Raw genomic sequence first — 14,724 nt, forward strand, 5'->3', positions numbered from 1 at the left:
AAACTTATTAAATCACTTAATTCCAGGAAACTTCCAGCTACAAAGAGGCTAGGGAACCAAGACATAGGGAAGATGAATAAGCCGTCCAGACATTACTGCTTCTCCTGGGGACGAGAATCTTCCAGTCATTCACCTGCTTACTCAAGACTAAATGTTTTAAGAGGGTCCACTTGCCTGTGTTTAGATAGCAGCTTGCTGTTTGGCTGTTCTGGGGAAGGAGTATGAATCTGACTGACTCTTTGGTAAACAATGTTAGGAATGGCTTTCACTAAGGAGTGTACTCCACCATGACTGAAAGGGAAAATGAATGAAGAAAGGAATGAGCTCTCACCCTAGTAAACTTTCAGCCATAGTAGCTTTCATTATCATTTTGAAGGTTTTTATATATGTTAGAATTCTAGTTGACTCTCACAAAGCTGTGAGCTAAGAGTAGTTATGTCTCTGATGTGTTTAAATTTTGCTAGATGATTCATAATAGGTATAACCTGTAAATCTAGTGGGTCCCATTGGACTGCTCATTTGATTGACTTTTCTCACAGGTTACTTAAGGACAGGCTCAATCTCTCTGGCCCAGACTCAGGACCGGTTGATCTCTCTGAAGCGTATCAACTCAAGGCTGAAGTACGTAAGAGTTCTATACACTCTTAGATTAAGACTACACACCCCTCCTGACTTTGCCACAGAGCCCATAAATGTCACTGTCCCTTGTGTTCTATGGCAGTGTTGTAGGTATCCCTTCTGAGATCATCTCCCCGAAGAAAGTGGCTGAACTTCACCCTCTCCTCAATGTGCACGATCTGGTCGGGGCCATGCACGTTCCTGAGGATGCAGTAGTGTCCTCTGCTGATGTGGCTCTGGCCCTGGCAAGTGCTGCCTCCCAGAACGGTGAGCAGGTTTCTGTTTGTTTGTTTATATATTGGCTTATTATTGTTGTTGTTGTTATTATTTTGCATGAGTTTGGAAGGAAGGGGTTATCTAAGAGAGTGTATCACAGTAGGTACTAAGACCAGCTTAGGTATGGGGAAAGAAAGGTATGAGATATTATTCAGTTTTCCAGCTTTGACCACTGCACTGTGTTGTTACAAAGCACACAAACACTGATCTCAGTCAGACAGGGATGATTTATTGAGCCTACACCCCAGGACTGATCAATCAGGGCCAGGGTCCAGATTCGGGAACTGAACCATGATCCTGAATTAAGATTCTACAGTTTTTTGTTTGTTTGTTTGTTTTCGAGACAGGGTTTTTCTGTATAGCCCTGGCTTCCAGGAACTAACTCTGTAGACCAGGCTGGCCTCGAACTCAGAAATCTGCCTGCCTCTGCCTCCCAAGTGCTGGGATTAAAGGCATGTTTCACCACGCCCAGCTCTACAGTGTTTTTAAGCCTAAAATCTACAAACACTGTGCCAAGTTATTCCACCAATCAGGACTTATGGATAGGGGATTTTCTTAGGGACATGTCTTTGTTGTAAGGAAACTTATCCTGCTCCCATTGGTTGGGGTATTCAACTGTGACAGGGAACTTGCCTTGTTCATGTTCTAATTTGTCTACGAGGATGGAACTTGTCTTAACTTGCCAACCAGGGTGTCAGTTGCCCATGTACATGTCTGTCTTTGCCAAGTTAGGATGTCAATTCCCTGGGAGGATTTGGGAACTTAAACTTTACTCGACCCCTACTCAAAGGGGACGTCTTATTCCAAATAGTTTCTTATATTGGTGCAGTTCCTCTCTTATGTTGGGGTTCATCCCAGGGGTAGTTTATAAAAGCAAATACTGTAAACACTTATACATAGGTACAGGAAGTGCCACTGGGTGGTTGGTTTGGGTCCAAGCTTATTGTGGGTAACAATCCAAAGCAGTTCTACTGACTTCTATCATGATTGGTTTCCAAGGGCACAGAACATTAAATAGTATCCGTTTGTTCTAAGGACCTACTTGTGCTGATTAATACATGTCAGACTTACGAGAGTCCCTGCTCTTTTTTTTTTTTTTTTCGAGACAGGGTTTCTCTGTATAGCCCTGGCTGTCCTGGAACTCACTTTGTAGACCAGGCTGGCCTCGAACTCAGAAATCTGCCTGCCTCTGCCTCCCGAGTGCTGGGATTAAAGGCGTGTACCACCACTTATCTTTTTAAAAAACCTTATTTATTTATTTATTTAATACATATGAGTGCTGTATCTGAATGTATGCCTACACACCAGAAGAGGTCATCAGATCCCATTACAGATGGTGTGAGCCAGCATGTGGTTGCTGGGAATTGAACTCAGGACCTTTGGAAGAACAGTCAATGTTTTTAATGGCTGAGCTATCTCTCTAGCCCCCCAAGAAACCTTAATTTTGTAACATCAAATAATTTGCCTTCTTTTTTAAAAAAAAAAAGATTTATTTTATGTATATGAGTACACTGTCAGTGCTCTTAACCACTAAGCCATCTATCTCTCCAGCCCTTGCCTTCCTTTTCTTTTTGGTTTTCTGCGACAATTTCTTTATGTAGCTCTGGATGTTTTGGAACTTGCTCTGTAGACCAGGTTGGCTTAGAACTCACAGAGATCCTCCTGCTTCTGCCTCCCAAGTGCTGGGATCAAGGCCTGCATCACCAGTGTGTGGCTAATAACTTGCCTTCTTTTTTTCTTTGTTTTGAAATAGGTGTTCAGATTTATGACCGGACAAGTGTTCTTCACGTACTGATCAAAAAAGGTCAAGTTACTGGTGTGGAGACAGACAAAGGACAGATCGAATGCCAATATTTTGTCAACTGTGCTGGGCAGGTAGGTTGGTAACAGTACTACTGGGTTTATGACTTTATTTAAATTTGTACTTTTTACTGTAGAGATACAAGATTACCATTTTACTGAGATACTGCACTGCTTATTTGGAGTGGGTCATCCAGAATTATGTTCTAAACACAAAACCTAGTCCTCAGATATGAGCAGCTAACAGTAGAATTTCCCCACACTGGGTGAAGTAGTGTACTGTCTTAGTCAGAAGGCTACTGACTGTGTTTCTGTTCCTCTTCTCACCCACAAACTGTCCATTGTAGTGGGCATATGAGCTGGGTCTGTCCAACGAGGAGCCGGTTAGTATCCCGCTACATGCCTGTGAACACTTCTACCTTCTGACTCGTCCCTGGGACACCCCTCTGCAGAGCAACACACCAAGTGAGGACTTGTATTTTTTTTCTTTCTTTCATTCTTCTTTTTAAAAATAATTTTATCTCCTCGCTAGCTAGTATCCTGTCCTTTGAAAGGAAAACTTCATTAAGGACATATTATGTCTAGAAGCCTTTTTTCTTTTCTGGAGCATGTTACAGGGAAGTGGATCCCATTCTAAATTTCCTTTGATTACTTCTTAGGAAAAGATAGCCAGAATGGAGATGCCACCAAGAATGTTCTTGCTTTTTGGTTTTTGTTTGTTTGTTTTTGAGACAGGGTTTCTCTGTAATAGCCCTAGCTGTCCTGGATTCGCTTTGTAGACCAGGCTGGCCTCAAGCTTACAGAGATCCACCTGCCTCTGCCTCCTGAGTGCTGAGATTTATTTTTTTTTCCCAGAAAGCTTATTTTAATCCCCAATATATATAGTTCATTGAGAATTTGGAATATACATCTTGTGCTTTCATCTTCAATGGTGTCAGTTGTAGAAGTGTATAGGTCGTCCATGTACCTAGTGGTTTAATGGTTATAAGCCACGGAATGAAGAAAAGGTGGGCTACTTTACTCCTTCCTTGCTTGGCCGGTAAGTCTCTCTGTCTGCCTTCCTTTCTTTTCTTCTTCTTCTTCTTCCTCTTCCTCCTCCTCTTCTCTCTCTCTTTCTCTCTCTTTCCTTCCTTCCTTCCTTCCTTCCTTCCTTCCTTCCTTCCTTTTGTTTTGGGGCAGACAGTAGCCCTGCCTGTGCACCAATTCACTCTGTAAACCAGACTGGCCTTGAACTCAGAGGTTCACCTGCCTCTACCTCCCGAGTGTTAGGATTAAAGGCGTGTACCATTACTGCCTGGCTTATATTTTATTTTTTTGAGACAAGAGTCTTATTGTGTAGTCCTGGCTGGCCTGAACTCACTGTTGTGGGCTTGGAGGCAGAGGCAGGCATGCTGAGCTTAGGAGGGTTTTGATATCATTTCAGGGAATGAACTCTGCTAGTCTTTCTGTTAGACTTTGGCGAGGCACAGTGCCACCATAGTTTAGTTTGATTGTGAGGTGGTGGCAAAGCTTTTAGATTCCTGGTAATGTTTGGGATAATCAGAGAAACAATCTTTTCTGTAATCTTGAGTGGGAAGATCCTTCCCCCTGACTTCCAATGTTTTCTCTTTCCATTTTTTTCTTTTTTTTTTTTTTTTTTGAGACAGGGTTTCTCTATGTAGCCTTAGCAGTTCTGGAACTCACTCTGTAGACCAGGCTGGGCTCAAACTCTCAGAGATCCACCTGTCTCCTCCTCCAAAGTGCTGGGATTAAAGTCGTGCGCCACTGCTGCCTGGTTTTCAGTAGAAGTGTTTTAATGGATGCCTGTATTTATTGGATGCTGCACTGTTGGTAAGGCAGTCTCTCCATCTAGGAATCTGGCTGGTCTCTAACCCCTTGTTTTTCTCCTTTGTCCCACTTCTTTGTTGCTTCTCTTCTTCAGCCATTGTGGATGCTGATGGAAGAATTTACATTAGGAACTGGCAGGGTGGCATCTTGTCTGGAGGCTTTGAGAAGAACCCCAAACCTATTTTCACTGAAGGCAAGAACCAGTTGGAAATTCAGAACCTTCGTGAAGACTGGGATCACTTTGGTATGTGAAGTCAATTATAACAACAGTGTCATCTACTTATCTAAGATGTTACGTTTTTCAAGGTATTTTCTTTTCTTTTTTTTTTTTTTTTTTAAAGATTTATTTATTTATTATATGTAAGTACACTGTAGCTGTCTTCAGACACTCCAGAAGAGGGCGCCAGATCTCATTACNGGATGGTTGTGAGCCACCATGTGGTTGCTGGGATTTGAACTCTGGACCTTTGGAAGAGCAGTCGGGTGCTCTTACCCACTGAGCCATCTCACCAGCCCTCAAGGTATTTTCATGAGTAGTTATTTATCTTTAAGACAGCTCCAGCCAGGCGGTGGTGGTGCACGCCTTTAATCCCAGCACTTGGGAGGCAGAGGCAGGCAGATTTCTGAGTTGGAGGCCAGCCTGGTTTTCAGAGTGAGTTCCAGGACAGCCAGGGCTACACAGAGAAACCCTGTCTCGAAAAACCAAAAACCAAACCAAACCAAAAAAAAACAAAAGGCAGCTCCAGAAAGTACAATAGTAATCATGAAGGGTAGTCTAGCGTTTGCCTGAGCTAAGGATATGGTTATGGTTAGCTCATGGAGGCAGGGGTCTACAGGCTTGCTGAATGAGCTTGACTGGCTTATTTAAATCACTGCTGAAACTTTAGACTAGAAGGGGGACTTTCTTTTAGTAAGACTTACTGAAATTGAAGAGGTTTCTACAAAGCCAGGCTTGGTGTGACGTATTCCTGCTTGTAATCGCAGCATGTGGGAGGCTGAGGCAGGAGGATTGTAAAAGTAGATTATTTTGCTGATGTGGTCTTTATTAAGACTTTAATTCTGTCGTTTTTGAATAATTATTGTAGTTACATGGTTATAAATTGAAAGGATATGAAAAGATCTCCTAATTTTTCTTCCATCCTTGGTTGGTTTTTAAAAGAACAAATCGCTGCTTATGGGAAACTAAACCCTTGTGCCCATCAGCCAGTTAATCCTGTTTCCATCAATTACTGCTGTCCAAAGGGACAGTGGGCAGAGATAGCATAGAACAAATGCAAACTTGTTCTTAAATCCATCTCACTGTAGGAAACACTATTTTTCATGGAGACCTTCCCACAGGCCTTGACCCCTTCAAGATTACTGCTTGTCACTTTCTGTGTTCCTTTTGTTGTGTGGCTTCTTGCCTTTGTAAAGTATGATTTTCTTACTCTGCATGCCAGGCATTTTGTAGGTGTGTTCTGTAATTCTACCAATTTTCGTCTTTCTGATAACCAAATGACTCTTAGAACGTACTCCTCTAAAGAATTTTTTGGAAGGAGGAGTAAAAAGTATAAGTACTTGAAGAAGTTTAATTCCCTAAAGGTGAGGACTGTTTGGGTTTGTTTTGATTGCTCAGAGCCCCTGTTGAGTTCCCTCCTGCGTAGGATGCCAGGATTGGAGACTCTGGAGATTTTGAAGTTGGTGAATTGCCCTGAGACCTTCACACCAGACATGAAGTGCATCATGGGCGAGTCTCCTGTAGTACAGGGCTACTTTGTCCTGGCAGGGATGAACTCTGCTGGCCTGTCGTTGGGTGGAGGAGCTGGAAAGTAAGTCTTTTTTATGTAGAGTCACCTGTGGACGCTTTAGCTTGCTAGGTTCTTCCTTTTTAGAGTATTCATTGTTAATATGTCTGTGACCAGATAGTAATATAAATAACTGTATTATCTTCAAGGTAATTACTTCATTCATGTTCCATAAATGTTACTGAATATAATATTTTAGGAACTCGGTCATTTATTTAGCCACAACCTGTGGAAAAAATTTTAATATTTCAGTTTCTATCAATGTTAATGTTTTGATTGAGTAAGGTTAGAAGTAGCCAGGTATGGTAAGTGAAATAGGCAATCAAGATAGGCAATTAAATTTGTAGTTTAAAAATAGGTAGTTAGGAAAGTCCCAGCTGGGGAAGCAGAGGCAGGTAGATCCTTACAAATTTGAGGCCAGCCAAGACTTCATAGTAAGACTTTGTTTTGAAAAGAAAAAGATAAGCCAGTTACAGAAGGATACAAATACTGTACAATTCCATTTATGTGAGGTATTTAGGGTAGTCATAGAAACAGAAAGAAAAATAGTGGCTGCTGGGGGAAGAAAAAATGTGGAGTTATGTTACATAGGTCTGCTGTCTCAGTTCTGCAGGATGGAATGAGCGCCTAAGTGGACTGTGAGAGGCTACACAGCAGGGCATGTGTGCTTGACTCCACTGTGCCACACACACGTAGTAGTTGATCAGCTGTATGCTTACAGGTCCAACTCTTGGGAGGATCAGGAGTTCACGGTCGACCTCAGCAGCATAGGACACTTTATTCTCAGGTTAAAAAGAAGCTGGTTATCTGGATATGGTGGCACGTGCCTGTAATCCGCTTACTTAGGGAACTGATGGAAGAGGACTGTAGTGAGCGAGGCCAGACTGGACACTTAGTGATTTCTATTGAGCCTGGGTTAAGAGTGAGAAAGCGGGGGTGGGTGGATGGGTGGGTACTTTTGGGATAGCATTTGAAATGTAAATGAAGAAAATACCTAATTAAAAAAAATATATATATATATATAAAAGAGTAAGAAAGTGGGACCCAACATGGTGACACATACCGTTATCCCAGCATTCAGAGGTCAGAGGCAAGTGGATCTCTCTGAGTTTGAGGCCCCAGCCTAGTCTACAAATCCAGTTCCAGGGCAGCCAGGGCTGCTTCACAGAGAAACCCTGTCTAGAAAAACAAAAAACTAACCCCCCCCAATAAACCTAATCTGAAATGTTTACATCTTACAATATATGTGCGTGTATACATTGCCAGTAAACAGTGCTTACTTACACGCATTTGATATGCTCTGGTACGCCTTTTTTTTAAAGGGTAGGCGTTCAAGACAGAGTTTCTTCATGTAGCTCTGGCCCTCTTGGAACTCACTCTGTAGACCAGGCTGGCCACAGACTCAGAGATTCTCCTGCCTCTGCCTCCTGGATGCTGGGACAAAAGGTGTGTACTACCACTGCCTGGCTCCTTTTTTCTTTTTTAACGATCTATTTATTTTTACTTTATGTGCATTGGCTTTTTGCCTGCATGTTTGTCTGTGTGTGGGTGTCAAATCACTTGGCACTGGATTGCAGGCAGTTGTAAGTTGCCATGTGGTTGCAGGGAATTGGAACTCAGGTCCTGTGGAAGAGCAACCACGGAGCCATCTCTCCAGCCTCTCTGTTCTTCTCTATTTAAAAAAAGTTTTTTTTTTTTTTAACTATGTACATATGAATATGTGCACATGAGTGGGGGTGCCTGTGGTACCAGGCGTTAAATCCTCTTGCTGGAGCTGGAGTTCCATGCTGGCTTCTGGGAACTGAAACTCCAGTCCTATATGGGAGCTGTATGTGCTCTTAATTTGCTAAGCCAGCTTTTCAGCCCTCCTAACTCACAGTGCTTTGGATATTTGTAGGGTACATGAGTTATGTTTTTTGTTGTTTTCTAATTGGCACAAAGCACCAATTTTTTTAAAATCCAGAAATAAAATACACATGCTCTGTCCAGTCAAATATATTTTTCATAGAGCATTTTTCCGGGCATTTGGGGAGCCTGTGAAATGGCTGAGTAGGGAAGGGCGTTTGCACAAGCCTGGCAACCTCAGTCCAACTTTAGGGATCTTTGTAAAGGCAGAGGGAGAGAAGCGACTCCACAGTTACCCTGACATTCAGAAGTGCCAGCTCTCATCATATACACATGCACAGTCATAAAAAGAAAAGGTTACATTCGGAGGTCAGTGCTTAGATGGCTGTGAAAACCGAAGCGTGTCAGAGACATCTAGAGCAGAGACATGGTGAGGTATCAGAGAGCTGTCTCCACCTGACTGTCTGTGAAGGAGGAGCACAGCACTTCTGCATACAGCTTATGTCTTAAACACTTTTTGGGGATTCTGTTAGGGATTCTGTATTAGAGTTAAAATCTACATGATAGCTTACAACCACCTGAGTCCAGCTGCAGCAGATCCAGGGCTCTCTTCTGGCCTCTGTAAACACCGGCTGTTCTGGTGCACAAATTTACATGCAGACTAAAGACCCACACACATAAAATTTTTTCAAAAATCCTCAAAAACTGGCACTCTCCTGCAATCCCAGGACTCGTGAAGCAGAGGCAGACAGATCTCTCTGGGTTTGATGACAGCCTGGTCTATATAGTGAGTTCCAGGACAGCCAGGGCTTATGTATAGAGATCCTATTCCCCCCCCCCCCAAAAAAAAAAAAAAAGAGAGAGAGTCCTCCTTGTGGTCCTGTGAGAATAGTACTTGGATCCATGTTTACTTTAGAACATGTGAGGAAACTGTCTAGAGTTGCTCGGCTTCTGTGCTGCCCACTCTGTGGCTCCACTGGTTCTTGATTGTATGATGTGAATTCTTCTCTGTCCCATCTGAGGCCCAACAGCTTTCTGTCTCCATCTAAACAGGTTCCTAGCAGAATGGATGGTATATGGTTATCCCTCTGAAAATGTCTGGGAATTGGATTTGCAGCGCTTCGGAGCCCTCCAGAGCAGCCGCACCTTTCTGCGCCACCGGGTCATGGAAGTTATGCGTAAGCGTGCTTTTACTCTAATTTTACTGGGCTCAGCAGTTTTTGCGTCATTTGATTTATTAGTCAGGGCTTTCCCTTACCTCTTTAATAACCATTTTGAATTGGGTTTCTCATCTGTGGCTATTTCAGGTCAGAGGATAGGGATTTATGCCCTACCTGACATTTAGGAGCATTTCCGGCACATGGGGCCATGCTAGGAATAGGAAGGACTAGACTTGCAAGCTGGTATGCTGCAGTTTCCTGTGTGCTGCTAGCAGTGTAGCCTTTTCAGTGGGCCTTGGTGCTACCTCGGCTTCCCTCCTAGGTTTTGACGTCATTGGGTAGTTTTTGTCATTATTTTGAGATGGAGTCTCAGAATCCAGGCTCTTTAACTTGCTATATTGCCTTAAACTTCTGATCTTCCTGCCTCTATCTCCTGAATGCTAGGATTACAGGTGTGTGCCGCCAATCCCCCCCCCTCTCTCTCTCTCTGTCTCTCTCTGTCTCTCTCTGTCTGTCTCTGTCTCTGTCTCTCTGTTCCGTGTAATGGTGTGTGTACACATATTGCAGAACAGGGCAGATGTGTAGGGTCAGAGGACAGTTTTGTCGAGTTGGCCTCTCCTACTTTTACACAGGTTTCTAGGAATTGAACTCAGGTCCTCTGGAAGAGTGGTTAGTGCTGTTCTACTAAGCCATCTCTCCAGCTCCAAAAATCTTAAAGAAGAGATTAATGTGGATTTTAGCTTTGTTATATGAATAACATAGCCTTTCAGATTTCAGAACCACCAAATGAAGGTGTACCATAAGCCCTTTACATATTAAAGGGAAAGTCTGTAAACCATGTGGATCCCCGCAGCACAAGCAAAGAATTAAGTGCCTTTTTTACACTTTTTGTAGCTTTAGCTAGCCTGGAACCTGTTATGTAAAGCGGCTGGCCTCTCACATGCTTTTTTCCCCAAGGTTGTTTCTCACTGTATTCTTAGCTGACCTGGAACTCAGAGATTTCCCTGCCTCTGCTTCTTGGGTGCTGAGATGAACTGTGTGTGCCAACATATACCTGTCTTTGAGCACACTTAAACAAAATTACCCACGTCCCCTTTAAATACAGCCTTCATCAATCTAGGTGCACATCTTTAATCCCATTACTTGGGGGAGTGGAGGCAGAGGCAGGTAGATCTCTGTGAGTTTGAGGTCAGCCTGGTTACTGAGTGAGTTCAAGGACAGCCAGGGCCTTCATATATACTTTGGAGTTTTGCAACATTTAGATCCATGACTGTTTCATTGTTTCTGCCGACTAATTTGGAACTAAAAATGTAAACAGGTGTAAATTACTTGCTAGTGTTTGTTAGCAAGATAGTACCAGTATTTATACATTTTTCTCTCTTCTGAACTAGACATGTTCCATTGAGTGATATCTGATACTTGAGCTATTCCCCTGTAAATTACTCTCTTTTGAGTTGGAATAATTCCAGGCTCTTATAGCTATTGGTCACTCAGTTCTTCTCAGTTCAGTCTGTGACTCTGAACTTTGATAGCCCATCATGAACACCACCTTAGTAATTCTCAGACAGTTTCTCTGTGTAGTCCTCCCTGTTCTGGAACGTGTTCATGTTCCTTAGACCACGCTGACCTTGAACTCAGAGATCCAACTGCACCTACTGGAATTAAAAGCCTGTGCATTACTGTTGCTTGGCTTTAAATTTTTAAAATTTATTTAAAAATTTGATGTGTATGAATATTTTGCTTCTGTGTATGCCAGTGTGCCACTTTTATGCCTGATACTTATGAAGGCCAGAAGAGGGCTCAGATTCCCTAGAAGTGGAGTTAGAGGACAATTGTGAGCCACCATGTGGGTGCTGGAAAATAAACCCAGATCCTCTGGAAGGGCCGCCAGTGCTTGTATCTGCAGAGAGGTTGTTCTTACCCCCACTCAACCCCCTTTCTTTATGGTCGTGGGAACTGAGCCCCAGAGCCTCATGCATGCTAAGCAAGTCCATCTGCCTCAGCTCTTGCTTGGTTTTTGAGATGGGGACTTATTAAGTTGCAGTCCTAGTTACTTTTCTCTTGCTATGAGGAGACACCATGACCAAGGCAACTTATAAAGGAATTGCTTAACTGGGGGCTTGTGCATAGTTCAGACAGTGAGTCTGACCATTATGGTGGGGAGCATGGAGCAGGCAGGCAAGACTGGTACTAGCACAGTAGCTGATTTTTATCTGCAAGTTGGAGGCAGAGATAGCACTGGACCTGGTGTGGGCTTTGAAACTTCAAAGTCCCCCCAGTGACACACCTCCTAATCCTTTCCACAAGAGTTCCACCAGCTGGGAACCTAAACTTTCAAATATATGAGTCTATGGGGCCATTCTAATTCAGACCATCACAAGCTGCCCAGGCTTGGCTTGGCTGGAACCTTGAATTTGAAGTCCTTCTACTTCAGCCACCCAGGTCTCTGGAATTGTAAGCCTGTGCTTCCAGGTCGAGCTGATAGAGTGTTTATGTGTTCTAGCTCTGATCTATGATCTGAAGGTTCCCCGTTGGGATTTCCAGACTGGAAGGCAGTTACGTACATCTCCTCTTTATGACCGGCTGGATGCTCAAGGAGCCAGATGGATGGAAAAGCATGGATTTGAGAGGCCAAAGTACTTTGTTCCACCCAACAAGGGTAGGAATGTGTCTGTCTGTCTATCTTCTTTTTTAAGAATCTCACATTTTAGCCTAGAACTAACTTTATATTTTAGGTCAGCTTTGAATCCTGATCATCCCTCTTATTTTGGCATCTCAATTGCTGGGATCATAGTCAGAAACCACCACCCTTGGCTGTGTGTGTGTTGTATGCATGTGTATATATGCACCCTCATATAGGCCAGAGATTTATGTTTTCTCTGTACTCCACCTTACTTTTTCAGATAGATTTTTTTTTTCACTGAATCTGGAGTTGACTGATTGGCTAAACTGTTGGCCAATAAGCCACAGGATCCTCTCACCACTGGGATTAACCGGGGTTCACTGTTAGTCCCAGCTTTATATCAGTGCTGGGAATCCAAACTCAAGTCCTCATGCTTGCATAGCAAGCTCTTCAGCTACTGAGACAGTTGCTTCTACCCCACCTTAAAACTGGTATTTAGTGAGTGCCTTTGGCTAGAATGGATTTCCTGGAAGAAAAAGTCTGTAGGCCATAATAAAATATATGAAGACTTCTCAGTGTCAAAACTCTTTACTTCCCACTGTGTCTTTTCTGCTTCATAGACCTTCTTGCATTAGAACAGAGCAAGACTTTCTACAAGCCAGACTGGTTTGATATTGTGGAGTCGGAAGTCAAATGCTGCAAGGAAGCTGTGTGTGTCATTGACATGTCCTCTTTCACAAAATTTGAAATAACTGTAAGTATTAAAGTTTGGGGAAACATTTTCTACTTACTGAGTGTTTTTCTTTTTTTTTGTGTATATATATATATATATATATATATATATATATATATATATATATATATATATAGTTATTTTGCTTCAATGTATGCCTGTTGACTGTGTGCATGCAGTACCTGAGAAAGCCAGAAGGCAGCCTTGGCTTCCCCTGGGACTGGAGTTATAAATGGCTGTGGGCTGCCTTGCGGGTACTTGGGAATTGACCAAACAGCCAGTGCTCTTAACCAAGGAGCCACCTCTTCAGCCCCCAAAATGTTTGCTTTGATCTCCCCCTCCCCTCCCTTCCCCTCCCCTCTCTTCCCCTGCCTTCTCTTCTCTTCTCTTCTCTTCTCTTCTCTTCTCTTCTCTTCTCTTCTCTTCTCTTCTCTTCTCTTCTCTTCTCTTTCAGACAGGGTTTCTCTGTATAGCCCTGGCTTTCCTGGAACTCACTTTGTAGACCAGGCTGGCCTCCAATTCAGAGATCTGCCTGCCTCTGCCTCCTAAGTGCTGACATTAAAGGCAAGCACCGCCAGCCCAGCAAAGACTTGTTCATGTTTGAGTGTTTTGTCTGCATATGTATCTGCATACCAGAAGAGGACACTGGATCTCATGAGACTCTAGTTTTAGGTGGCTATGAGCCACCCTGTGGTTGCTAGGATTGAACTCAATATTTCTGGAAGTGTAGCCAGTTTTCTTGACCACGGAGACACCTCTCTAGCTCCCAAATGCCCATTTTTCATTTGATCCTCAAAATTGATTCTGGAAGAACTTTACACTCTTTTAGTGCTTCATCTGTGTAATCACATTTTTCTGAATGTTAGCTCCTGTAACAGTTTTTAGTTAACTTGGTAAGACCCACTTATCATAAGTACTGATGGTTAGATTTCCTTGTGGCTTACAGGAAAGTAAGCCTGCAAATGGTGTCATGTAGGTTGTCTCTTTGAGTTCCCTCAGTCGGGCAGTGCTGCAGTTCATGCAGTCAGGTGCCCCTGTGTTCACTGTCCCCGCCTCACCCTTGCCTTGCAGTCCACTGGGGACGAGGCGTTAGAAAGTCTGCAGTACCTTTTCTGCAATGACCTCGATGTGCCTGTAGGCCACATTGTTCATACTGGCATGCTCAATGAATATGGAGGATACGAAAACGACTGCAGCATCGCACGCCTGACCAAACACAGGTGAGCTGAGCTGCCATGCCCTTCTCCTTCCACTAAACTGATACTTCATAGGCTCTGGATGTTGAACACTTAGTACTTCTCTAGGAGGCCCCAGTCCCAGGAGCCCAAAAACTATTTCATAAACTCCTGTCTAAATCACTAGTCACCTGTAAACAAATCAGCAAAGGCCAATAAAGAGAAGAAACCCAGGGTGGGTTGGTGGCTCATACTTATAATGTCAGGAGTGTGAAGGTTTAACACAAGTTTGGGGCCAATCTGGGCTACATGAGGAGTTCCAGGCCAGCTTGGCCTATGAAGTGAGACTCACTCTGTTTAAAAGATAAGAACAGAATAAGCTGTACTATGTATAACTGTACACTGGGTGTAGTCACTCTAATGGGAAAGGATTCTTTAGAAATGTTACTAAATCTGTGTAAATTTTCTGCCTTTTGGTTTTGATTATTTTGGGGTTTTCATTTTCAGTTTCTTTATGATTTCTCCAACCGATCAGCAGGTCCGCTGTTGGGCCTGGCTTAACAAATACTTGCCGAAAGACAGCAACTTGCTGCTGGAGGACGTCACCTGGAAATACACAGGTAATCAGTCAGCCTTCGCAGGGCAGCCCAGTACAGAAGCAGGCGCAGATCATCTTCTACTTTCCGTTCTTATTTATATTTGACTTTACAAGTAAGCATAAGAATTAGTGTGAAAGCTGGGCGTGGTGGCGCACGCCTTTAATCCCAGCACTCAGGAGGCAGAGGCAAGTGGATTTCTGAGTTCGAGGCCAGCCTGGTCTACAAAAGTGAGTTCCAGGACAGCCAGGGCTATACAGAGAAACCCTGTCTCAAAAAACCAAAAA

At 43.2% G+C, this 14,724-nt stretch overlaps 1 protein-coding gene across 1 annotated transcript in view; it reads left to right on the top strand.

Annotated features, from left to right (window-relative positions):
* The window catches only part of Pdpr (pyruvate dehydrogenase phosphatase regulatory subunit), a 37,524-nt gene that overhangs the window by 10,004 nt on the left and 12,796 nt on the right, over window positions 1–14,724 (top strand). The window contains exons 3-13 of the mRNA XM_021169533.2: window positions 540–621; window positions 722–885; window positions 2,648–2,769; window positions 3,042–3,159; window positions 4,616–4,765; window positions 6,137–6,329; window positions 9,204–9,328; window positions 11,814–11,969; window positions 12,554–12,687; window positions 13,738–13,886; window positions 14,349–14,461. Coding sequence (XP_021025192.1) covers window positions 540–621; window positions 722–885; window positions 2,648–2,769; window positions 3,042–3,159; window positions 4,616–4,765; window positions 6,137–6,329; window positions 9,204–9,328; window positions 11,814–11,969; window positions 12,554–12,687; window positions 13,738–13,886; window positions 14,349–14,461 — 1,506 coding nt within the window. The remainder of the gene's footprint in view (window positions 1–539; window positions 622–721; window positions 886–2,647; window positions 2,770–3,041; window positions 3,160–4,615; window positions 4,766–6,136; window positions 6,330–9,203; window positions 9,329–11,813; window positions 11,970–12,553; window positions 12,688–13,737; window positions 13,887–14,348; window positions 14,462–14,724) is intronic.

This window comes from Mus caroli, chromosome 8 (assembly GCF_900094665.2).
Source record: "Mus caroli chromosome 8, CAROLI_EIJ_v1.1, whole genome shotgun sequence".
In the NCBI taxonomy this organism is placed as follows: Eukaryota; Metazoa; Chordata; class Mammalia; order Rodentia; family Muridae; genus Mus; species Mus caroli.